General features: G+C 39.6%; 2 protein-coding genes across 4 annotated transcripts in view; one reads left to right on the top strand and one right to left on the bottom strand.

Annotated features, from left to right (window-relative positions):
• Window positions 1–14,661, top strand: part of RIC1 (RIC1 homolog, RAB6A GEF complex partner 1) — a 158,526-nt gene extending 143,865 nt beyond the window's left edge. Inside the window, exons 18-26 of one of the 2 annotated variants that reach the window (XM_023213163.2) lie at window positions 1,453–1,569; window positions 2,348–3,076; window positions 4,621–4,779; window positions 4,866–5,002; window positions 7,087–7,373; window positions 8,206–8,397; window positions 10,673–10,850; window positions 11,001–11,189; window positions 12,064–14,661. In XM_023213163.2, the coding sequence (XP_023068931.1) occupies window positions 1,453–1,569; window positions 2,348–3,076; window positions 4,621–4,779; window positions 4,866–5,002; window positions 7,087–7,373; window positions 8,206–8,397; window positions 10,673–10,850; window positions 11,001–11,189; window positions 12,064–12,352 (2,277 nt within the window). In that variant the 3' untranslated portion in view covers window positions 12,353–14,661. The remainder of the gene's footprint in view (window positions 1–1,452; window positions 1,570–2,347; window positions 3,077–4,620; window positions 4,780–4,865; window positions 5,003–7,086; window positions 7,374–8,205; window positions 8,398–10,672; window positions 10,851–11,000; window positions 11,190–12,063) is intronic. The other variant, XM_023213164.1, reaches the window with a different exon arrangement.
• Window positions 3,194–24,356, bottom strand: part of ERMP1 (endoplasmic reticulum metallopeptidase 1) — a 78,772-nt gene continuing 57,609 nt past the window's right edge. For both annotated transcript variants that reach the window (XR_002731811.2, XR_002731810.2), the window contains one exon: window positions 3,194–3,898. The gene's annotated coding sequence lies outside the window, so the exon portion shown is untranslated. The remainder of the gene's footprint in view (window positions 3,899–24,356) is intronic.

Genomic DNA, 24,356 nt, shown 5'->3' with positions numbered 1-24,356 from the left:
TTTACCAGCTTCACCTATTTTTTTTTTTTTTTTTTTTGAGATGGAGTCTTGCTTTGTCACCCAGGCTAGAGCGCAGTGGCGCGATCTTGGCTCACTGCAACCTCCGCCTCCCGGGTTCAAGTGATTCTTCTGCCTCAGCCTTCCGAGTAGCTGGGATTACAGGCGCCTGCCACCATGCCTGGCTTATTTTGTATTTTTAGTAGAGACGGGGTTTCACCATGTTGGCCAGGCTGGTCTCAAACTCCTGACCTCGTGATCCACCCGCCTTGGCCTCCCAAAGTGCTGGGATTACAGGCGTGAGCCACTGCGCCCAGCCTGGCCCAGCCTCACCTTTAAGCTTCTGACGCTGGTACAGTCATCTCTGATTTAGTCATCGCTCACATTTTTACCTGGAAGTCTTAAGGTTTTTGTTTCTTTGTTTTTTTCAAATTAAATGAGCCAAAAAGAAAAAGAGAAACTCTTTTGTTTTCCCTTCCCTAATTTCTCTTCCTACCTTCTATCAGTGATAATAACTTCAACTTCTCTAGCACCTCCGCTAACCTGGAAATCGTCTATGGTTCTTCTCTTTTTCTACCTTTCATGTCTAGGATAGCAGTAAGTTCTATTTTTTTTAACCAAAATTTTCCTTCCTCTTTACAGGTGGAAATGACTTGATACCTGAGATTCCTTTTAAAACAGGGCTGCTCAAAATTTAATGTGCATAATGGTTTAAGTTGGGTGATAGGGCTCAATAGGAAATCATTATACTAGGCTCTCTGAGGTTTGACTGAAATTTTTCATAATAAAAAGGCAGACTATTTCCTTATTTCTGAAGTCAACACCCATGAAATCTGCCTCTCCTGAGTAACCTATCCTGATTAACTATGATTTTTTAAATAACTGTCTTAATCAAGAGCCATAAGTAGTGGCTTCTTTCCTGCTGCTCTTTTATCTGGCTTTCTAAATCCTCCTTGAAGGTCTGTTACCATCCAGCTTTGTTCTCATAATGTCCCTAGTCTAGCCAGACTGTTCTCACTTTCCCGGTAGTTCCCTGTCTTCGTTTTCATTGCACACTTCTACCAACCCTTACTCTCCCACTTGTGTATGTCTTCCTCATCTGTCAGATTCTACTGCATCCTTTTAAATTTCCTGTAGTTATTGCAGCTAGATCACTGAAGTGATCTCTCATTTTGATAAACTTCTAAAGTTCTCTTAGTTTTTTCAGGATAATTCAACTCTGCCCTCAATCTTATGTCACTGGTGTTGTTCATTAATTGCATTATGTGTTAGGCTTTGTACCATCCTAGCCAGAAAGCTCCTTGTATTCCCACAGAGCCTAGCAGAATGGCTATACATAGTACAACCTCAATAAACATTGTGTTGTTTCATCTATAAACCTTATGGATTGGGGGTAGATGCGGAAAGCATACTGATACAGAAGTATGAATTTAGCTGCTTTTTCTTAAATTTCAGGCCCGTGGTGCAGAGAGCATTATGTTAAACCTGGCAGGACAGCTCATCATGATGCAGAGGGACAGGTCAGGCCCACAGATCCGGGAGAAGGACAGTAACCCTAACCAAAGGAAACTTGTGAGTAAAGTGCAAGTCATTTCTTTTCAAACATTAAGAAGGTATGAGATAAGGATGAAGGAATTAAAGAATTTAGGAGAAGAGTATTTTATGATTTGGAAATGAGAAATTGTAAGTCCATAAAATTAGTCTTAAGCCTCTGGGTATAAGACTGACTGACTGGAGGATAAGGTCCCAAAATGATCATGAAACGTTCCATACTCCATATGTTACTGCTTAGGCATCATTCATTGCGAATTCTAATGGGGAAAAAAAAGGGATAGAGGCCGGGCGCGGTGCCTCATGCCTGTCATCCCAGCTCTTTGGGAGGCCGAGGCAGGCAGATCACGAGGTCAGGAGATCCAGACCATCCTGGCTAATACGGTGAAACCCCATCTCTACTAAAAATACAAAAAATTAGCCAGGTGAGGTGGCAGGCGCCTGTAGTCCTGTACTCGGGAGGCTGAGGCAGGAGAATGCTGTGAACCCAGGAGGCGGAGCTTGCAGTGAGCCGAGATCGCGCCACTGAGCTCCAGCCTGGGCAACGGAGCGAGACTCCGTCTCAAAAAAAAATATATAGGGATAGACTGGTGAAGTTCATGGGGTGTTTTGTTTTTAGATTTAAGTGTATATACTTTAAGAGGCTAGGATACTTCTATTAACTCTAAATAGATCCCCTTGCTTTTCCCAAAAAGATATTATACTATCATTTGAAAGACTTAGTACACTAGTACCTAGGAACTTAAGAACCTGCAAATGTAATAGGAAAACAACTTGATTCTTGTCTCTCCTTCTCCAGCTGCCATTCTGTCCTCCTGTTGTACTAGCCCAGTCTGTTGAAAGTGTCTGGACAACGTGTCGAGCAAATAAACAGAAACGTCACCTTCTGGAGGCCCTCTGGCTGAGCTGTGGTGGTGCAGGGATGAAAGTTTGGCTCCCTCTCTTTCCTAGGGATCACCGCAAGCCCCATTCCTTCTTGTCCCAGCGGATCATGCTGCCTTTCCACATCAACATTTACCCGCTAGCTGTTCTGTTTGAAGATGCTTTAGTCCTTGGTGCTGTCAATGACACTTTGCTATATGATTCTTTGTATACTCGGAACAATGCTAGAGAACAGCTGGAGGTGCTCTTCCCTTTCTGTGTTGTGGAGAGAACCTCTCAGATCTACCTCCACCACATTCTACGACAACTTCTGGTCAGAAACCTTGGGGAGCAAGCCTTGCTCTTGGCCCAGTCCTGTGCCACATTACCTTACTTCCCTCATGTGCTGGAGCTCATGCTCCATGAAGTACTGGAAGAAGAAGCTACCTCACGGGAGCCCATTCCCGACCCTCTGCTTCCCACTGTGGCAAAATTTATCACCGAGTTCCCCCTCTTCCTGCAGACAGTTGTCCATTGTGCCAGGAAGACTGAATATGCCCTGTGGAATTACCTTTTTGCAGCTGTTGGAAACCCTAAGGACTTGTTTGAGGAATGTTTGATGGCTCAGGATTTGGACACAGCTGCCTCTTACCTTATTATCTTACAGGTAACAATTCTGTTCTTATAAAGGGGCAAGAATTAATGAGCTTAAACTTAGAAAAATAGAAATGTCCTGTTTTGGCACCATGATTGTGTTTAAGGAATTCATAGTCAGATCTTCTGTGTATATCTTTAATTTGGAAGAATTCAGATTCCTTTGAATGTCATAAAGTAACATTGCAGAGATATTTTTTCCTGTTTGTGCATAAATAAGCCTAAGCAGAGTAATGAGTTCAGAGTAGTATTTTGAAAATTTAATATATTGAAGAAATTTAATATATGTATTAGAATACATATAATAAGAACATGTAAGAAATACTACATAAGATTATTGAAATATTACATAAGAAACATAGCAAAGAAAGTATTATTTGGGATATTAGTGAGTTTGAGTTTCCCACAACAGTAGATTTGTTTCCTTTTAGTGTGGGTTGCTGAGGGGACACTTACTTAGAGCATAGTCATAACAGAGCACCTTGAGCTAGTCTCCCCAAAGCACGCCGAGAAGGCTCAGGCCTGCCACAGCAAAGACCCTCAGAGCACACAGGTTTTCTCAAAATAATGGCTTCTTTGCAACTCTTGACAATTTATTTCATTAGGTATTTGACAAAAGGGCTTGACAGTCGGTTATTTGATAGGCTACACTTAAAGATTCTTTCCAGTTACTGCAAAGTTGTTTTCATTGATATAAGAAACTAACCATAAACCTAGTTTGAATCTCTGCCTGAAGCAGATTTCCCGTCAGCTTCTTTGCTTCACGACAACGGACTGAAACCAGAAGAGACACTCAGAGGCAGAGGCCGGGTGGCCTTGAAGTCCATGGCTAGCCCTAAAGAAAAATACATAGGGTTTTAAAAACAGAATCAAAATAAATGCAGCTGTTTTTTTGGTTCTGGGTCACTCCCTGTAACTTCACTGATCTCCCTGACAATGTAATTTTTTCTGCAACAGACTTCCTAGGTTGCTATGGATTGACAGATAATAACTACAATTAAAGTTGTTTATTAGGCACCTTTCCATGAAGACCAAGATAGGCAGGTTAAATTTGTGAAAGAAAAATGGAGGATTCTGAATGTGCAGCAGGACCTTACTACTTGCTATTGCCCAAAGCAAAGATTTTAGTTACATCCTTCAGAAAACTCTACAACAGGTGACAGACCTGACCTTTTTTGGAGTCGGGCAAACCTCCCTTTTTTCTCTTCCTTTTCTGCTGATCTTCAACAATTTACTTAACTGAGTTTCCTCACTTGTAAAATACAAATGATATGTCTATCTGCAGAGTCACTGGGAGAAATAAATGAAATAATGAATTAAAGTATATGTACGGTATCTGGCATGTAGTGGGAGTTTAATAAATTATAGTTTACATGCACCAGAAGAGTACTTGCCTCGCTTTTCCTTGTACGGTACTTTTTAATCTTGCTATTAAACTAACCCCCTGTGGTGGTGTGACTACATTCTTTGAGTTTAGAAAGCTGGAGATAAAGAATTGCTCATATCTTCCCAAATTGTGTAATATAAAAAGAATGCTATCCTGGTTGTTTTTTACAGAATATGGAAGTCCCTGCAGTAAGTAGGCAACATGCTACCCTTCTATTCAACACAGCACTAGAACAAGGCAAGTGGGACCTCTGTCGACACATGATTCGATTTCTTAAAGCCATTGGCTCTGGAGAATCTGAGACACCTCCATCCACACCCACAGCTCAGGTTAGTTGGAAAAGTTATACATCTCTAGACTATACACCCATGTGGCATCTTTCTCTAATGGTACTGCATATTGTGTGTAATCCTAGGAACCCAGTTCAAGTGGTGGATTTGAGTTCTTCAGGAATCGAAGCATCAGTTTATCCCAGTCAGCTGAAAATGTTCCTCCGAGTAAATTCAGTTTACAGAAAACACTAAGCATGCCATCTGGTCCCTCTGGAAAAAGGTAAATAATAAAGAGCCATTACTGCTTCTTGGGCATTCATGACACACTGCATTTCAAGACATTTACAAAATCAGGTCTTAATGGAAACAACTATTTAATCCAGTTGCAGTTTATTTTTCCATTCCCAAAAAGCAGAGACCACACAGAATGCTTCCCTTTTTTCTTCCTCCCAAGTTCACTTCAGTACCCTTTGAATAGTTTCTGCCCCTTTTTCTGGAATAGATCTTGATATACCAGTTCTGAATGTAACAAACTTTTGTTTGTTTAAGACAGAGTCTCACTCTGTCACCCAGGCTGGAATGCAGTGGCACCATATCAGCTCACTGCAACCTCCGCCTCACAGGTTCAAGGGATTCTCTTGCCTCAGCCACCCGAATAGCTGGGATTACAGGCATATGCTACCACACCTGGCTAATGTTCGTATTTTTAGTAGAGATGGGGTTTCACCATGTTGTCCAGGCTAGTCTCGAGCTCCTGGCCTCAAGGATCTGCCTGCCTCTACTTCCCAAAAGGCCGGAATTACAAGCGTGAGCCACCCTACCTGGCCAAATGCCACAGACTTTTGTTTTTCCCGTAAGTTACTGGGGTCCAGGTGGTATTTGGTTACATTAGTAAGTTGTTTAGTGGTGATTTGTGAGATTTTGGTGCACCCATCACCCGAACAGTATACACTGCACCATATTTGTTGTCTTTTATCCCTCGCCCCACTCCCAGCCTTTCCCACAAGTCCCCAAAGTCCATTGTATCATTCTTATGCCTTTGTGTCCTCATAGTTTAGCTCCCACATATCAGTGAGAACATACAATGTTTGGTTTTCCATTCCTGAGTTACTTCACTTAGAATAATACTCTCCAGTTTCATCAGGTCATTGCAAATGCTGTTAATTCGTTCCTTTTTATGGCTGAGTAGTATTCCATCATATATACGTATGTACAACAGTTTCTTTATCCACTCGTTGATTGATGGGCATTTGGGTTGGTTCCACAATTTTGCAGTTGTGAATTGTGCTGCTGTAAACATGCATGTGCAAGTATCTTTTTTGAATAATGCCGCCTTTTCCTCTGGGTAGATCCCCAGTAGTGGGATTGCTGGATCAAATGGTAGTTCTACTTTTAGTTCTTTAAGGAATCTCCACCCTGTTTTCCACAGCGGCTGTACTGGTCACATTCCCACCAGCAGTGTAGAAGTGTTCCCTGATCGCCACATCCATGCCAACATCTACTGTTTTTTGATTATGGTCATTCTTGCAGGAGTAAGGTGGCATCGCATTGTGGTTTTGATTTGAAAATGCAACAGACTTTTAAATTACCTCTGATGATAGAGGACCAAAGTAAAAAGGAAGATAGATAAATCTGTAGGTAATCCAAAAGCCTTCTTAAAGTCAATAATTTTACCTGTCCTTCTAATTATACCTTTTGATAAAAAATAAAAATAAAAATTTAGTGATAATGCATTTGACTCTCCTGTGACCTGTTGATTAGAGAAGTTATTAAACAATGGGGGAGCCAAATGAATTGTACCTGTAGTCCCAGCTACTTGGGAGGCTGAGGTGGGGAAGATAGCTTGAATCCAGGAGTTTGAGGTTGCAGTGAGCTATGATCATACCACTGCACTCCAGACTGGGTGACATTGTGAAACCTGTCGTTTAAGAAAAAAAAAATTGGTTTTCTTTTCATGTCTGCATGACTCACACTGAGAAATTCAATTTCACTTTGCCTCTCTATCCTTAGTTTCTTTGATGTGCTCTCCTTCCCTCTTTTCATTGGGTTTTTCAAATACAGCATAGGTTTGCTGCCTTTCTTTCCGTCACCCACCTGTCACCTGCTTCCTAGTCTGAATTCTTCCATCCCCCTTTTCCTGTTCCCTGTATTCATTCTACAGATGTGTCTTAAAGAGCCTACTGTGTTCCGAGGGTTGTGGTGTAACACGGAGGAGAAGCACTGATACTTTATCATCATTGTCAATCAGAATTAGATCTTGGATCTCTTATCTCCTTGTCAGCTTTAGCAGTACCTCTGCGTAATAAGTATGTGAAATCCTCCAGTAAAGATTATTCTGTAGCTTTCTTGTGTTTCCACTTACAGATGGAGCAAAGACAGTGACTGTGCTGAGAACATGTATATTGACATGATGCTCTGGAGACATGCTCGGCGCCTCTTAGAAGATGTGAGGTTAAAGGACCTTGGCTGCTTTGCAGCCCAGCTGGGCTTTGAACTAATTAGTTGGCTGTGCAAGGAACGTACCCGAGCTGCCCGGGTAGACAACTTTGTAATAGCCCTGAAGAGACTCCATAAAGATTTCCTGTGGCCACTTCCAATCATCCCAGCCTCTTCTATCAGTTCTCCTTTCAAAAATGGAAAATACCGAACTGGTAATGTAGACTTCATGTCACTTGTACAAGGAGAATTGTATTTTACTCCATGTATTTACACATTTTGCTGTTAGTTGATATTCAAGGAATTATTTTCATTCCAAACTTAGGAGTGGATAAAAGTCAACTTTTTGTACATGAGTTGGAATACCAACTATTTGACCAAGGATGTAAATAAAGTAGAACCTATGTCTCTAAGTCTTGTGACGCTGAAGTCTAATTCAAAAATCTAATCATTCTTGGATTATAAAGAAGTTGAGAACTGCCTGAATATAAAAGCTATCATGCTTATGTTATTGTGGGAAGGAGTTCTGGAATCAGACAGACATGGACCTCAAAATAAGCTGACAGAACTCACTCGAAGGGAACAGTAAAGGCCACCTTCTAAAGTAGGAGAGGACAAACTAAACGTGTATATTTTGGTGAAAGAAAAGTTTAAAGTTTTTAGATTCAGGTCTTTTTATGAAGACTGTTCTAATTATTATTATTTATGAATATTGAAACCAAAACTTTTAACTTTGGCATTTAGAAACTTCATGTTATCTTAAGAGCCAAAGCAAATCAGTTAGAAGATCAACATAATAAAGTTTTGCCAGGCTCCAGTAAGAGATACGATGATATAACTGTTAGGTGGCATTGTATGGTCAGTTCACTGTTACACAATCCCACGTCTCTAGTTTTGGGGTGGCTGATACAGTGTAAGACAGTAATTGCCTTTAAACTGTTCTTATTGGGTAGGCACATGGGGGAAGCTAAGAGAGCTGAACTGAAAATGTCAGTGCGTGCATCTTGAATTTCTTCTCCGTTTTTTGTTTTCGGACCCACTCTGCAGTGGGAGAGCAGCTGTTAAAGTCTCAATCAGCTGACCCATTTTTAAACCTTGAGATGGATGCTGGCATCTCCAACATCCAGCGAAGTCAGAGCTGGCTCACCAACATTGGCCCCACCCATCATGAGATAGACACAGCTTCATCCCATGGACCACAAATGCAAGATGCCTTCTTGTCGCCTTTATCTAATAAAGGTAAATGTCATTTTAAGTCTTGGCTATTCTTCAGTTCCTTTGAAGAAAGTTTGTGTGCTATAGCACTTCAGAGATAGACTTTCACTCTTTTTCTGTCGTGATGGAGGATTAACCATTTGTATCCACTGGAGAGGTAGACAGTTTGTAGAACAAGGCCAAATTGGCCTTGACTGTACTTTGCCATATTTATTTTACATGAACAAAATAAATAGTACAGATCAACATTAATAGATGAATCTTTGTAAATCAGTTTTGATGATAAGGAAACACTTTGAGCTCCAAGTAAGCAAAATGTGTTATCCTCATATAAAGAATTCCATTTTTATCATAATTAGATGTGGATCTAAAAAATTTTACTCCATTATCATTTTTATATTTTTTATTTCTTTTTCTTTTGGAATATGTGAGGAGGTAAGGTTTTTTATTTCTTAAAAATTTGTGGACATTTGCTTTTTCTCTTGCTATATAAGTTCCTACATAATATCCTTGATTTTGCCTCTTAGTCTTAAAAGCTGGCAATATTTACTATCTGGCCCTTTTACAAAAAAATGTACACCAACCTCTGCTCTATAGTAATGGGTAAATCACAAACTGAAGAGCTTTTGAAGCAATTTGTGTTGGCATAGGATTATACAGTATAGGAGCTTAAACAACAATTGGAGTTTTTTGTTTTTTTAGTGACCAGGCATTTGTCTAATGTTTGATTATCAGTCTGTCATCACTATTACCTGAGCTTCTGCTATGTGAGGAAGCTTACAGATCTCATTAGTTTTTTTTTTTTTTTAATTGTGGTAGAATACACAATTTAACAGCCTAACCATTTTTAAGCAAAGTTTGTAGTGTTACACCCACATTGTTCTGCAAGCAACCTCCAGAACGCTCTTCATCTTCAAAATGAAAACTGTATATGTTATTTAATAACAACTCCCCATCCCTTCTTCCCCCAGCCACTGGCAACCACCATTTTTTCTCTCTGAATTTGACTATTCTAGGTACTTCATATAAGGAAATCATATAGTGTTTGTCTTTTTGTGACCAGCTTATTTCACTTAGCATAATGTCCTCATGTTCATCTGTGTTGGAGCATGTTTTATTCCTTTGTATGCAGGTACCACGTTTTGTGTATTCGGATGATGATGGGACACTTGCGTTGCTTTTACTTTTGACTATTGTGAATTATGCCGCTATGAACATGGGTATATAATATTTCTGTGAGACTGTTTTCAGTTATTTTGGGTATATATATCCAGAAATGGGACTGCTGGGTCACAATTCTACTTGCAGTTTTTTTGAGGAATTGCCATCATGTTTCTCATAGCAATTGCACCATTTTATTTCTCAGCAGTGGACAAGGGTTCTATTTTCTCCACATCTCACCAACACTCACTTTCAGTTTTTTGATACTAGTCATCCTAATGGTTGTGGGATGGTACCATTACTTTACAAAACGTTTTTAAAGAGATAATTTCAAATATATTAAAAAGTAGAGATAATAATATAGTGGGGTTCCCCTCCTTCCCCCATGTGGCCGTCACTCAGCTTACATCACTAATGGCCACATTTGTTTGGTGTACCTCCCCCCTCTTGTATTAACTGAAGAAAATCCATGACGTATTAGCTATAAATATTTTAGTATTTTTCCTACAAGGACTCTTGAAGAATTATGACCAAAATACCATTATCATCCCTATAAAAATTTGATAATTCCTTGATACCATCAAATATCCAATAAGTATTCAGATTTCTAATTTTCATAAACATCAAAATTTTGTATAGGTTAAGATTTAAATAAGGTTCACATATTGTGATTGTGTTCTTAATTCTCAAGTGGATGTTCCCCCACCATCTCCTTTTCCCTTCCTTGCAGTTTATTCATGGAAGAAATTTGATTTTGTGGATTTTCTCACAATAATGATTTTGCTTATTATATCTTCATGGTTTAGTTGAACAGTTTCCTCTGTATTTCCTGTAAATTAGTAGCTGAATGTAAAGACTTGGTCAAATTCTAGCTAGATTTTGCTGAGGGAGCTGGGGAAGACTGCTTCGTAGGTGGTGGTGTAGTATATTTTTCCATCTAACGGTACATAATGTCTGGTTATCTAATTCTTTCTTTAAATATCTTCTATGTTCACATGGTAATTTTAGCCATGGATTTCATGTTTTAGTTTCAAGAGTCTGAGAAATCAACATCTGAGGAACAGCTAATATTTAAAATTAAAGGAAAATATATTTTCTCCAAGAAGCTGGTTTGTAACTTTTGGCAATTCTTCATCAGGTGATGAATGCAGTATTGGTTCAGCCACAGACTTGACTGAAAGTAGCTCCATGGTGGATGGAGACTGGACGATGGTGGATGAAAATTTCTCTACACTCAGTTTAACTCAGTCAGAGCTGGAGCACATTTCCATGGAGTTGGCCAGTAAAGGACCTCATAAATCCCAGGTCCAGCTTCGGTGAGTTTCTTGGCTATTTGAAATCACAGAATGCCTACTCAGAGTATTTGGGCAAATAGGTATGGGGCTACTTTCCTAAGAATCATTGTACTTCTGTACATCTTATAGATCCTGCTTAGCATAAATCATTTTGTTTCTGCTTATATTTAGATATTTGCTACACATTTTCATGGAGGCAGGGTGCCTGGACTGGTGCATTGTTATAGGCCTGATTCTTAGAGAATCTTCAATAATCAATCAGATTTTGGTTATTACACAGTCTTCAGAGGTAGATGGAGAGATGTTACAGAACATAAAGACAGGGCTCCATGCAGTAGACCGATGGGCCTCAACAGACTGGTAAGTGCTGCTTTCCTTAGGATTGGTGTCCTTCCATGTCTTTTGGTGAATCCTGTCCTTTCACATTAAGGCTTAGTTATGGTTCATGTATTAGATTTTATTTATTTATTATATATTACTTATTATATGTTCATTTTTAAGCTACTTTCTTTAATAATCATTCTATACCCAGCTATTTAAATGAATATCCATCAAATAAAGTTACACTGTTGGTCAGTGTATAATTTATAGTATGAATGCGTATCACTGACTTAAGATTGATGCAGTGCAAATGAGCTTAGAATTAGACTGGAACTTCAGATTTGCAGCCCTGTGGAATTGAAAGCAATAGTCTAAAAATATCTACTTGAAAAGATTCAAAGTTAAGGTCCATGTGAATTTAACATTCCATGATAGTTACAAGCAAATCCAAATTAGAGTTGTGGTGGCAGTTAAGAGCCTTGGACTCTAGCCCTGTCTTTATTACCAGTTATGTGTGTATTCAGAGCTAGTTAATTCCCTTACTTGGATCTGATTTTCCTTAACTGCCAAATGCCTTTAGGTTAAATGTTCTCTGCAGGTCCTTTTTCAAGTCTAAGTTCCTGTTGGCCTTTCAATTGTAAAATACAATTTTTAGTTGTAATACTGGTTCTAAAACATCAGCCTTTGCCCCTAGTGCTTAGAAACTGAAGCCTCAGGCTTATGCAATGTGTAACCCCCTCTGCTGGGCAGGACACCCAAGAAGCCCTTCCTCCCTACCTTCTTTGCCTCCTGTCTCCCCTCCTAATCTATCATTGTCCTTATCATATCAATGTTTAGTAGAAGTTCACCCGTAACATTCTACCAAACCTTTTGAATTATGGCAGATGAGCTAATGTTTTTTTTCTCTACGTAGTCCTGGATATAAGCCATTTTTAAACATCATTAAGCCACAACTGCAGAAGCTCAGTGAGATAACAGAAGAGCAGGTCCAGCCAGATGCCTTCCAGCCAATAACTGTGGGTAAGACTCCTGAACAGACTAGCCCCCGGGCAGAGGAGAGCAGGGGCTCCTCCAGCCATGGAAGCATCCCCCAGGGAGAAGCTGGAAGCAGCAGTATGGTCAGCCGGAAAGAGGAGGACACAGCCCAAGCAGAGGAGGAAGAACCTTTTCAGGATGGGACTTACGACTGTTCTGTGTCCTAACAAGAGTGAGGTTCCATCACAAAGGGGCAGTATTAATTAGCAGCAGCGTGCAACTCAATACGTTGTAACACAGTTCGATGATTTAACAGGAGAACTCAGTTCAGAGACTCTTTGGTAAGTATTATTAGATTTTAACTAATTCTTTCTTGTCTAAGAAATCTTTTTGACTCCATAAAAATGTGATATAAAGCATCTTTCATAAAAAATTTTTAAGCTGCAGTGAAAAGTATTGTACAGATGTACATGAGAATATTTTGGTTTTACTCAAAGGTTGGTAGCTTTTAAACCACAGGATTTGTTTTGCCCCAGGTGAGCTTACTTTTTCACTACTTACATCTTCTCACGTTTCCCGGTTCTGCATTATGTCCAGACTGCTTTTTAAAAAATAAATGCTAGGGTGCTTGCTGTAGTTTATCAGGTACTTGAGCTATCTGTTTGCTCCCTTGGATAGAGCTGGACTCCTTAATCAGTCCTCCTGAATAGATACCTACCCTGGGGCACAATATGTGCCAGTGTGATGGAAACATTCTCCTTGGCTTTACTAGCCAGTTAAGTCCCAGTCCAGAATTGATGGAAGCTATTTACCTATGAGTTAATGTGCTTGTTTTAGCAAGCTTGATTCCCATTAGATCAATGTGGGCAGAGGTCTGAGGGGGGTTCTTCTCAATTATGCTGTTAGATACCACTAAACTATTTTGTATTAAAGAACAGTATCTTTTTGTGAATACTCTTGTGTAAATATAATCAAAGGCACTGTTCATATTTTTAGGACTTGTATTATAATTTGTAAGGTTTTAATGCTGGATTCTGCATGTCTGCACATACAAAGACAGGGCTTGCTCCTCTGCAAAACTGAGGAAGACAGGTTTATTGGCTTGGTCATGAAGTAACAGAAATGGTCACACTGATCATGAAATGCAGCAGGTTTTGTGCAAATTAACGTAGTTTCTTATTTATTGCTTCTGTAAATTGAATAAAGATGGACTTCTATGTAAATAGGCTGCTGAATCCTGTATTATCATGGCTACTAAAAATTAGTGTGTAAAGAATGCATTCATTGTAAACTTAAAATATTTTATGTACTTCGAGAAATGACTTAAATTTGTTTTCATACATGATGAAAACTGCATACTCCTTAATTGCTTTAGATTAAACACCCATCCACTGTATGTAATTCTAATTACCTTATAACAGTATTAAGACAGCTTGTTTGTACTGTGCAATTTGAACAAGGAATGCAATGTTATTTTTTACAAAAAACTTGTTTATTTTTATAACAACAATGTATTTGATGTGGACCAAATTCGTACCACTATCTAAAACAGCCTCTTTTCTCATAGTGCAATTGTAGTTTAGAAACAAAACTTGGTCCTCTCTCCTTGCTTTTTAAAGTAAATGGCTAGATTTAGTTGTCTTAGCCAGGTTTCCTTTGAAGAGAAACTCAAAACCATTTTGAAACTGCTTAGTTCAGAATGCATCAAAGTATTTAAAATTACTGAGTTGGGTAATTTACTATCATTTACTTTTTACATTACAAGTGCAATAATATTTCACAAAATAAAACTCCCAAATGGGTGGAGTATGTGATTATTGGTACCTGGTCCTTCTGGTGCTATTTTTATTTAAGTCTTTGTTTCAAACCACCTTTCCCTGAATCTTAAGATAATGTTTTGCATTGAGTACATGCAGCCCAGCAAGAAACTAAACTGAACTCTCTTCTCCTGTCCTAGTCCATTAAGGAGAAGAACCAGCATTGCTTTTGTGTTTGGTGTGAACATTCAGTCAATAAAAATGATTTACCATTATAAAGAGCTGTGATCTTTTCAAGTATCTGAAATAAAACACTGTGCTGCTGAGTTCATCTCACATTCTTGAAAGCAGGGCACCAGTAAGTTAACTGTATTCCTGTGGGTTAGGCCGTGAATGAATCTTTTATTTTATACAATATTCTTTTACAACTAATAGAGATAGGAGGCCCCAAGGCAAGAAGGTTGGCAGGTTTACAGAAAATTTGGTAATTTATTTGTTATATACTTTAATTTTTAAAAAACCATTTTTATTTTGTTGTGTTGTTTGGTTCACATATCAACTGTTTAAGCCATAATTTTAGCCAATGAATTTAAATATTCGGTATAACTATTTGAGGTTTACTAGATGCATTTATTAATAAATTATTTGCTGAAACCAAAAGAAGAAGTCATTGGGGTGTGGGAATAAAATCAACCTTTGCTTGTAATTAAAGTTGCTGCTATTTCTGTAATGTGTATTTTTTTCCCCCTTGATAAAGGGCAATAAAACCATTACACAAACTTTGGTTTATTCATCATCTCAGGTTAACAAAAGCCACGAAAATCATCTTTTCATTATATAATTCTGCTTCTTAGAATTTTCCTTATGAAATGAAATTCAGACAGATTTATTTAAAATATTTATTTAGGCCAGGCATGGTGGCTCAAGCCTGTAATCCCAGCACTTTGGAAGGCCGAGACAGGCGGATCACGAGGTCAGGAGATCGAGACCATCCTGGCTAACACGGTGAAGCCCCGTCTCTACTAAAAAATACAAAAAATTAGCCGGTTGAGGTGGCGGGCGCCTGTAGTCCCAGCTACTCAGGAGGCTGAGGCAGGAGAATGGCGTGAACCCGAGAGGCGGAGCTTGCATTGAGCTGAGATCCGGCCACTGCACTCCAGCCTGGGCGACAGAGTGAGACTCTGTCTCAAAAAAATTTAAAAAAATAAAATTTTATTTATTTATATGTAGATTTAGAATGAGAGCATCAAGAGTTGGCAACATCCTACATGCCTGACAATAAAATATTGGAGGAAACAGCCCATGTCGATGACATGGAAAATGTTCAAAATATAATGAAGGAATGACAGAAAATTATACCATAAGATACCTACCAAGCAAACAAAATTTTACATGTAAGTATAGAGGAACCTAGGCGTCATTTCTAATAAGTGGGATTAAAAAGTACTTTGACTTTTTCCCATTTTCCTAAATATGCTTTCAGATTTGCCTATTCTGGACATTTCATGTAAATGGAAACATACAGTATATGGACTTTTCTATCTCACTTCTTGGCATCAAAACATAGTTGTTATTTTGGCTGTAGCCATCCAAGTTGTATATGAAGTGGTATCTCACCATAGTTTAGATTTTCATTTACCTAATGGTTAATGTACATCTTCTCATAGGATTTTTAGCCATTTGTCTATTTTTGAAGAAAAATGTCCGTTTCATTAGGTCATTTCATTGTTGATCTGCTGTAGTTCTTTATATATTCTGGATACTGCTCTTATGTACATATAAATTGCAAATATTTCTTCACTCTGGGGGGTTTCCACTTTTTTAGGTTTCAATATTCAAGTTTTTTTTTTTTTTAGTAATGTTAATTACAGCATTGGAGCTCCCCTAATTCCACACAAAATGGAAGACTCTAAAATATACCCATTAAATACTGCTAAAAAAAAAAATTGGTGAGAATACAACAGAGGTCTGATTTAGATTGAGTGTTGTCACCATGTGATTACAATCACACAGACTCTCAATCATTTCACTTTCTTGATAGTGTCCTTTTAAACAGTTTTTCATTTTAAGTCCAACTTATTTTTTCTTTGGTTGCTTGTGCCTAATCCAGGGTTATGAATATTTATGACTAAGTTTTAAGAATTTTATAGTTATATCTCCTACATTTAGATCTTTGATCCATTTTGTGTTAATCTTCGTATATGGTATGAAAGAGAGATCTGACTTTATCTAACGTTGCTATTCAATTATCAGAGCACCATTTATGGAAAAGATTTTTTTCCCATTGTCAAAAATCAACTATAGATGTATGGGTTTATTTATAGAATCTTAATTGTATTAGGCTAATCTATAATATCTTCTTATGCCAATACCACATTGCCTTGATTTCTGCTGCTTTGCAGGAAATTTTGAAAGTGGGAGTCCTAAGTTTGTTTTTTCTAGGCTGTTTTGGCTATTCTAGGTCTCTTGTATTTCCATATGAATTTTAGGATCAGCTTGTCAATTTCCATACTAAAATAAAGGCACTTGGGATTTTCATAAGTGTTGTATTCATGACATAAAGCAATGTGGAGAATATTGCCATATTAAGTCTTCCAGTCCGTGAACGTGAGATGTCTTTCCATTTATTGCGTTTCTTTTTTTGAAAAACTGAATTTATTATAAATGAGCTCAGAATTTTTTATTATACTTTTAAGTTCTAGGGTACATGTGCACAATATGCAGGTTTGTTACATATATATACATGTGCCATGTTGGTGTGCTATACCCATTAACTCATCATTTACATTAGGTATAATCTCCTAATGCTATCCCTCCCCTCTACCCCCTCCCCACAATAGGACCCGGTGTGTGATGTTCCCCTTCCTGTGTCCAAGTGATCTCATTGTTCAGTTCCCACCTATGAGTGAGAACATGTGGTATTTGGTTTTCTGTTCTTGCGATAGTTTGCTCAGAATGGTTTCCAGCTGCATCCATGTCCCTACAAAGGACATGAACTCATACTTTTTTATGGCTGCATAGTATTCCATGGCGTATATGTGCCACATTTTCTTAATTCAGTCTGTCACTGATGGACATTTGGGTTGATTCCAAGTCTTTGCTATTGTGAATAGTGCCACAATAAACATACGTGTGCATGTGTCTTTATACCAGCATGACTTATAATCCTTTGGGTATATCCCCAGTAATGGGATGGCAGGGTCAAATGGTATTTCTAGTTCTAGATCCTTGAGGAATCGCCACACTGTCGTCCACAATGGTTGAACTAGTTTACGGTTCCACCAACAGTGTAAAAGTGTTCCTATTTCTCCACATCCTCTCCAGCACCTGTTGTTTCCTGATTTTTTAATAATTGCCATTCCAACTGGTGTGAGATGGTATCTCATTGTGGTTTTGATTTGCATGTCTCTGATGGCCAGTGATGATGAGCATTTTTTCATGTGGTGTTGGCTGTATGATGTCTTCTTTTGAGAAGTGTCTGTTCATATCCTCTGCCCACTTTTTGGTGGGGTTGTTTTCTTGTAAATTTGATTGAGTTGTTTATAGGTTCTGGATATTAGCCTTTTGTCAGATGAGTAGATTGCAACAATTTTCTCCCATTCATTGGGTTGCCTGTTCACTCTGATGGTAGTTTCTTTTGCTATGCAGAAGCTCTTTAGTTTAATTAGATCCCATTTGTCAGTTTTGGCTTTTGTTGCCATTGCTTTTGGTGTGTTAGACACGAAGTGCTTGCCCATGCCTATGCCCTGAATGGTATTACCTAGGTTTTCTTCTAGGGTTTTTATGGTTTTAGGTCTAACATTTAAGTCTCTAATCCATCTTGAATTAATTTTCATATAAGGAGTAAGGAAGGGATCCAGTTTCAGCTTTCTGCTTATGGCTACCCCATGTTCCCAGCACCATTTATTAAATAGGGAATCCTTTCCCCATTTCTTGTTTTTGACAGGTTTGTCAAAGATCAGATGGCTGTACATGTGTGGTATTATTTCTGAGGGCTCTGTTCTGTTCCATTGGTCTATACCTCTGTTTTGGTACCAGTACCATGCTGTTTTGGTTACTGTGGCCTTGTAGTATAGTTTGAAGTCAGGTAGCCTGATGCCTCCAGCTTTGTTCTTTTGGCTTAGGATTGTCTTGTCAATGCAGGGTCTTTTTTGGTTCCATATGAACTTTAAAGCAGTTTTTTCCCATTTTGTGAAAAAAGTCATTGGTAGCTTAATGGGGATGGCATTGAATCTATAAATGACCTTGGGCAGTATGGCCATTTTCACAATATTGATTCTTCCTATCCCTGAGCATGGTATGTTCTTCCATTTGTGTCCTCTTTTATTTCACTGAGCGAGCAGTGGTCTGTAGTTCTCCTTGAAGAGGTCTTTTACATCCCTTGTAAGTTGGATTCCTAAGTATTCTGTTCTCTTTGAAGCTACTGTGAATGGGAGTTGATTCATGATTTGGCTGTCTGTCAGTCTGTTACTGGTGTATAAGAATGCTTGTGATTTTTGCACATTGATTTTATATCCTGAGACTTTGCTGAAGTTGCTTATCAGCTTAAGGAGATTTAGGGCTGAGATGATGGGGGTTTCTAAATATACAATCATGTCATCTGCAAACAGGGACAATTTGACTTCTTCTTTTCCTAACTGAATACCCTTTATTTCTTTCTCTTGCCTGATTGCCCTAGTCAGAATTTCCTACATGGTTGAATAGGAGTGGAGAGAGAGGGCATCCCTGTCTTGTGCCAGTTTTCAAAGGGAATTTGTCCAGTTTTTGCACATTCAGTATGATATTGGCTGTGTTTGTCATAAATAGCTCTTATTATTTTGAGATACGTCCCATCAATACCGAATTTATTGAGAGTATTCAGCATGAAGGCTGTTGAATTCTGTCAAAGGGCTTTTCTGCATCTATTGAGATAATCATGTGGTTTTTGTCTTTGGTTCTGTTTATATGCTGGATTACGTTTATTGATTTGCATATGTTGAGCCAGCCTTGCCTCCCAGGGATGAAGCCCACTTGATCATGGTGGATAAGCTTTTTGATGTGCTGCTTGATTTGGTTTACCAGTATTTTATTGAGGATTTTTGCATTAATGTTCATCAGGGATATTGGTCTAAAATTCTTTTTTGTTGTATCTCTGTCAGGCTTTGGTATCAGGATGATGTTGGCCTCATAAAATGAGTTAGGGAGGATTCCCTCTTTTTCTATTGATTGCAATAGTTTCAGAAGGAATGGTACCAACTCCTCCTTGTACCTCTGGTAGAATTTGGCTGTGAATCCATCTGGTCCTAGACTTTTTTTGGTTAGTAGGCTATTAACTATTGCCTCAATTTCAGAGCCTGCTATTGGTCTATTCAGGGATTCAACTTCTTCCTGGTTTAGTCTTGGGAAAGTGTAAATGTCCAGGAAATTACCCATTTCTTCTAGGTTTTCTAGTTTATTTGTGTAGAGGTGTTTATAGTATTCTCTGATGGTAGTTTGTATTTGTGTGGGATCGGTGGTGATATCCCCTTTATCATTTTTTATTGCATCTATTTGATTCTTCTCTCTTCTTTATTAGTCTTGCTAGCAGTCTATCAATTTTGTTGATCTTTTCAAAAAACCAGCTCCTGGATTCATTGATTTCTTGGAGGGCTTTTTGTGTCTCTATCTCCTTCAGTTCTGCTCTGCTCTTAGTTATTTCTTGCCTTCTGCTAGCTTTTGAATGTGTTTGCTCTTGCTTCTCTAGTTCTTTTCTTTTAATTGTGATGTTAGGGTGTCAATTTTAGATCTTTCCTGCTTTCTCTTGTGGGCATTTAGTGCTATAAATTTCCCTCTACACACTGCTTTAAATGTGTCCCAGAGATTCTGGTATGTTGTATCTTTGTTCTCACTGGTTTCAAAGAACATCTTTATTTCTGCCTTCATTTCATTATGTCCCCAGTAGTCACTCCGGAGCAGGTTGTTCAGTTTCCATGTAGTTGAGCGGTTTTGATTGAGTTTCTTAGTCCCAAGTTCTAGTTTGACTGCAGTGTGGTCTGAGAGACAGCTGTTATAATTTCTGTTCTTTTACATTTGCTGAGGAGTGTTTTACTTCCAATTATGTGGTCAATTTTGGAATAAGTGCGATGTGGTGCTGAGAAGAACGTATATTCTGTTGATCTGGGGTGGATAGTTCTGTAGATATCTATTAGGGCCGCTTAGTGCAGAGCTGAGTTCAACTTCTGGATATCCTTTTTGACTTTCTGTCTCATTGATCTGTCTAATGTTGACAGTGGGGTGTTAAAGCCTCCCATTATTATTGTATGGGAGTCTGCATCTCTTTGTAAGTCTCTAAGGACTTGCTTTATGAATCTGGGTGCTCCTGTATTGGGTGCATATATATTTAGGACAGTTAGCTCTTCCTGAAGAATTGATCCCTTTTACCATTATGTAATGACCTTTGTCTCTTTTGATTTTGATGGTTTAAAGTCTGTTTTATCAGAGACTAGGATTGCAACCCCTGCTTTTTTTTTGTTTTCCATTTGTGTGGTAGATCTTCCTCCAATCCTTTATTTTGAGCCTATGTATGTCTCTGCATGTGAGATGGGTCTCCTGAATACAGCAGACTGATGGGTCTTGACTCTTTATCCAATTTGCCAGTCTGTGTCTTTTAATTGGACCATTTAGTCCATTAACATTTAAGGTTAATATTGTTACGTGTGAATTGAATCCTGTCATTATGAAATTAGCTGGTTATTTTGCTCGTTAGTTGATGCAGTTTCTTCCTAGCATCGATGGACTTTACATTTTAACATGCTTTTGCAATGGCTGGTACCGGTTTTTCCTTTCCATGTTTAGTGCTTCCTTCAGGATCTCTTGTAGGGCAGGCCTGGTGGTGACAAAATCTCTAAGCATTTGCTTATCTGTAAAGGATTTTATTTCTCCTTCCCTTATAAAACTTAGTTTGGCTGGATATGAAGTTCTGGGTTGAAAATTCTTTTCTTTAAGAATATTGAATATTGGCCCCCACTCTCTTCTGGCTTGTAGAGTTTCTGCCGAGAGATCTGCTGTTAGTCTGATGGGCTTCCCTTTGTGTGTAACCGGACCTTTCTCTCTGGCTGCCTGTAACATTTTTTCCTTCATTTCAAGTTTGGTGAATCTGACAATTATGTGTCTTAGAGTTGCTCTTCTCGAGGAGTATCTGTGGCATTCTCTGTATTTCCTGAATTTGAATGTTGGCCTGCCTTACTAGGCTGGGGAAATTCTCCTGGATGATATCCTGCAGAGTGTTTTCCAACTTGGTTCCATTTTCCTGCCACTTTCAGGCACGCCAATCAGACGTAGATTTGGTCTTTTCACATAATCCCAGATTTCTTGGAGGCTTTGTTCATTTCTTTTTACTCTTTTTTTCTCTAGACTTTTCTTCTTGCTTCATTTCATTCATTTGATCTTCAATTGCTGATACTCTTTCTTCCAGATGATCGAGTCAGTTACTGAAGCTTGTGCATTTGTCATGTAGTTCTCGTGTTATGGTTTTCATCTCTCTCAGTTAAGGACTTCGCTACATTGGTTATTCTAGTTAGCCATTCATCAAATCTTTTTTCAAGGTTTTTAGTTTCTTTGTGCTGGTTATGTAGTTCCTCCTTTAGCTCTGAGAAGTTCGATGGACTGAAACCTTCTACTCTCGACTCATCAAAGTCATTCTCCGTCCAGCTTTGTTCCGTTGCTGGCAATGAGCTGCGTTCCTTTGGAGGGGGAGATGCACTCTGATTTTTTTGAATTTCCAGCTTTTCTGCACTGCTTTTTCCCCATCTTTGTGGTTTTATCTGCCTTTGGTCTTTGATGATGGTGACGTCCTGATGGGGTTTTGGTGTGGGTGTCCTTTCTGTTTGTTAGTTTTCCTTCTAACAATCAGGACCCTCAGCTGCAGGTCTGTTAGAGTTTGCTTGAGGTACACTCCAGACTCTGCTTGCCTGGGTATCAGCAGCTGAAGCTGCAGAACGTAGAATATTGCTGAACAGTGAGTGTTGCTGTCTGATTCTTGCTCTGGAAGCTTCGTCTCTGGGGTGTACCCCACCATGTGAGGTGTGAGGTGTTGGCTGCACCTAGTGGGGGATGTCTCCCAGTTAGGCTACTCAGGGGTCAGGGACCCACTTGAGCAGGCAGTCAGTCTGTTCTCAGATCTCAACCTCGGTGCTGGGAGATCCACGGCTCTCTTCAAAGCTGTCAGACAGGGGCATTTACCTCTCCCGAGGTTTCTGCTGCTTTTTGTTTAGCTATGCCCTGTCCCCAGAGGAGGAGTCTATAGAGGCAGGCCGGTCTCCTTGAGCTGTGGTGGGCTTCACCCAATTCAAGCTTCCCAGCAGCTTTGTTTACCTACTTAAGCCTCAGCAATGGCAGGTGCCCCTCCCCCAGCCTCCCTGCTGCCTTGCAGTTAGATCTCAGACTGCTGTGCTAGCAATGAGGGAGGCTCTGTGGGCCTGGGACCCTCTGGGCCAGGTGTGGGATACAATCTCTGGTGTGCCATTTGCTAAGACCCTTGGTAAAGCACAATGTTAGGGTGGAAGTTACCCGATTTTCCAGGTGTTGTGTGTCTCAATTTCCTTTGGCTAGGAAAAGGAATTCCCTTCCCCCTTGTGCTTCCCAGGTGAGGTGATGCCCTGCCCTGCTTCAGCTCTTGCTGGTTGGGCTGCACCCATGCACCCATTTATTGGGTTCTTAAGGTCTTTTAACAATGGATTATAGTTTTTGGTAAGTCTCATACTTTTGTTAGATTTATTCCTATTATTAATGCTTTTATGAGAAAATGGAATTTTCTGTTTTAGGATTGTTTGTGTGTATAAATACAATTGCTTCTGTATATTGACATTGCATTATGCAACACCAAACTTCTTTTTTGTGGATTCCTTAGGATTTTCTACATTGAAGTTCATGTTGTTTGCAACGAGAGATAGTTTAAACTCTTCCTTTTCAATCTGGATGCCTTTTCTTTCTTTCTCCTGCCACACTGTCCTGGCTTATTAAGAGCCACCAGTACAATGCTTATTAAGTGGCAATAGTGGACATCCTTGTTTTCTGATCTTAGGGAGAAGCTTTGTTTCATCACTAATTATGACGCTAGCTGTGGGTTTTTCATAGATAACCTTTATCTGGTTGAGGATGTTCCCTTCTGTGTAGTTTGTCTTTTACAAAACCCAAAACCCTCCCATGATAAAAACACTCAACATACATTGCATCTATTGAAGTAGTCATGTGGGGTTTGTCCTTTAGTCTACTAATATGGTACATTGCACTGATTTTTGAATGTTTTTCTTTTAAGACAGAGTTTTGCTGTGTCACCCATGCTGGAAGGAAGTGGCACAGTCATGGCTTGCTGCAGCCTCAACCTGCTGAGCTCAAGCCATCCTCCTACCTCAGTTTCTATAGTTGGGCCCACAAGCACACACCACCACGCCCTGCTAATTTTTGTGTTTTTGGTAGAGTCAGGGTTTTGCCGTGTTGTCCAGGCCAGTCTCAAATTCCTGGGCTTAAGCAATTCACCCACCTTGGCCTTCCAAAGTGCTGAGATTAAGCAATGTGCCACCACACCTGGCCAACTTTCTAATGTTAAACCAACCTTGCATTCCCGGCATAAATTCCATTTGGTCATGGTGTAGAGCCAAGTTGGAGAAAGAAATTATTACCAACATGTTATATTTTTACAAATCAAATATGGAAGTAGAAGTGTCAAAAAATACACTGATACACCCCAAAAATCCCTAAGTATTTCAACTAAAAACAGACATTAAGAGCCATAACTGGGATTGCTGGCAAGATGGCTGAATAGGAACAGCTCCAGTCTGCAGCTCCCAGCAAGATCAACAGAAGGTGGGTGATTCCTGCGTTTCCAACCGAGGTACCTGGTTCATCTCATTAGGACTGATTGGACAGTGGGTGCAGCCCAGTGAGGGTAAGCCAAAGCAGGGTGGTTCGTTGCCTTACCTGGGAAGCACAAGGGGTTGGGGAACTCCCTTTCCCAGCCAAGGGAAGCCATTAGGCATTATATCTTGCAGTCCAGCCAAGATACTGTGCTTTTTCCACAGTCTTTGTGTCCCGCAGACCAGGAGATTCCCTCCAGTGCCCACGCCACCAGGGCCTTGGGTTTTCAGCATAAAACTGGGCACCTGGTTTGGGCAGACACCAAGCTAGCTGCAGTTTTATTTTCATATCCCAGTGGTACCTGGAACACCAGTGAGGCAAAACCATTCACTCCCCTGGAAAGGGGGCTGAAGCCAGGGAGCCAAGTGGTCTGACTTGGCCGGTCCCATCCCAACGGACCCCAGCAAGCTAAGATCCACTGGCTTGAAATTCTCATTGTTGGCACAGCAGTCTGAGCTCGACCTGGGATGCTCAAATGTGCAGGGAGGGGCATCCATCATTGCTGAGGCTTGAGTAGGCAGTTTTACCCTCACAGTGTTAACAAAGCCACCGGGAAGTTCAAACTGGATGGAGCCCACTGCAGCTCAGCAAGGCCACTGCA

This window comes from Piliocolobus tephrosceles, chromosome 14, assembly GCF_002776525.5.
Source record: "Piliocolobus tephrosceles isolate RC106 chromosome 14, ASM277652v3, whole genome shotgun sequence".
NCBI lineage: Eukaryota > Metazoa > Chordata > Mammalia > Primates > Cercopithecidae > Piliocolobus > Piliocolobus tephrosceles.
This window is presented reverse-complemented; position numbering and strand designations above follow the sequence as displayed.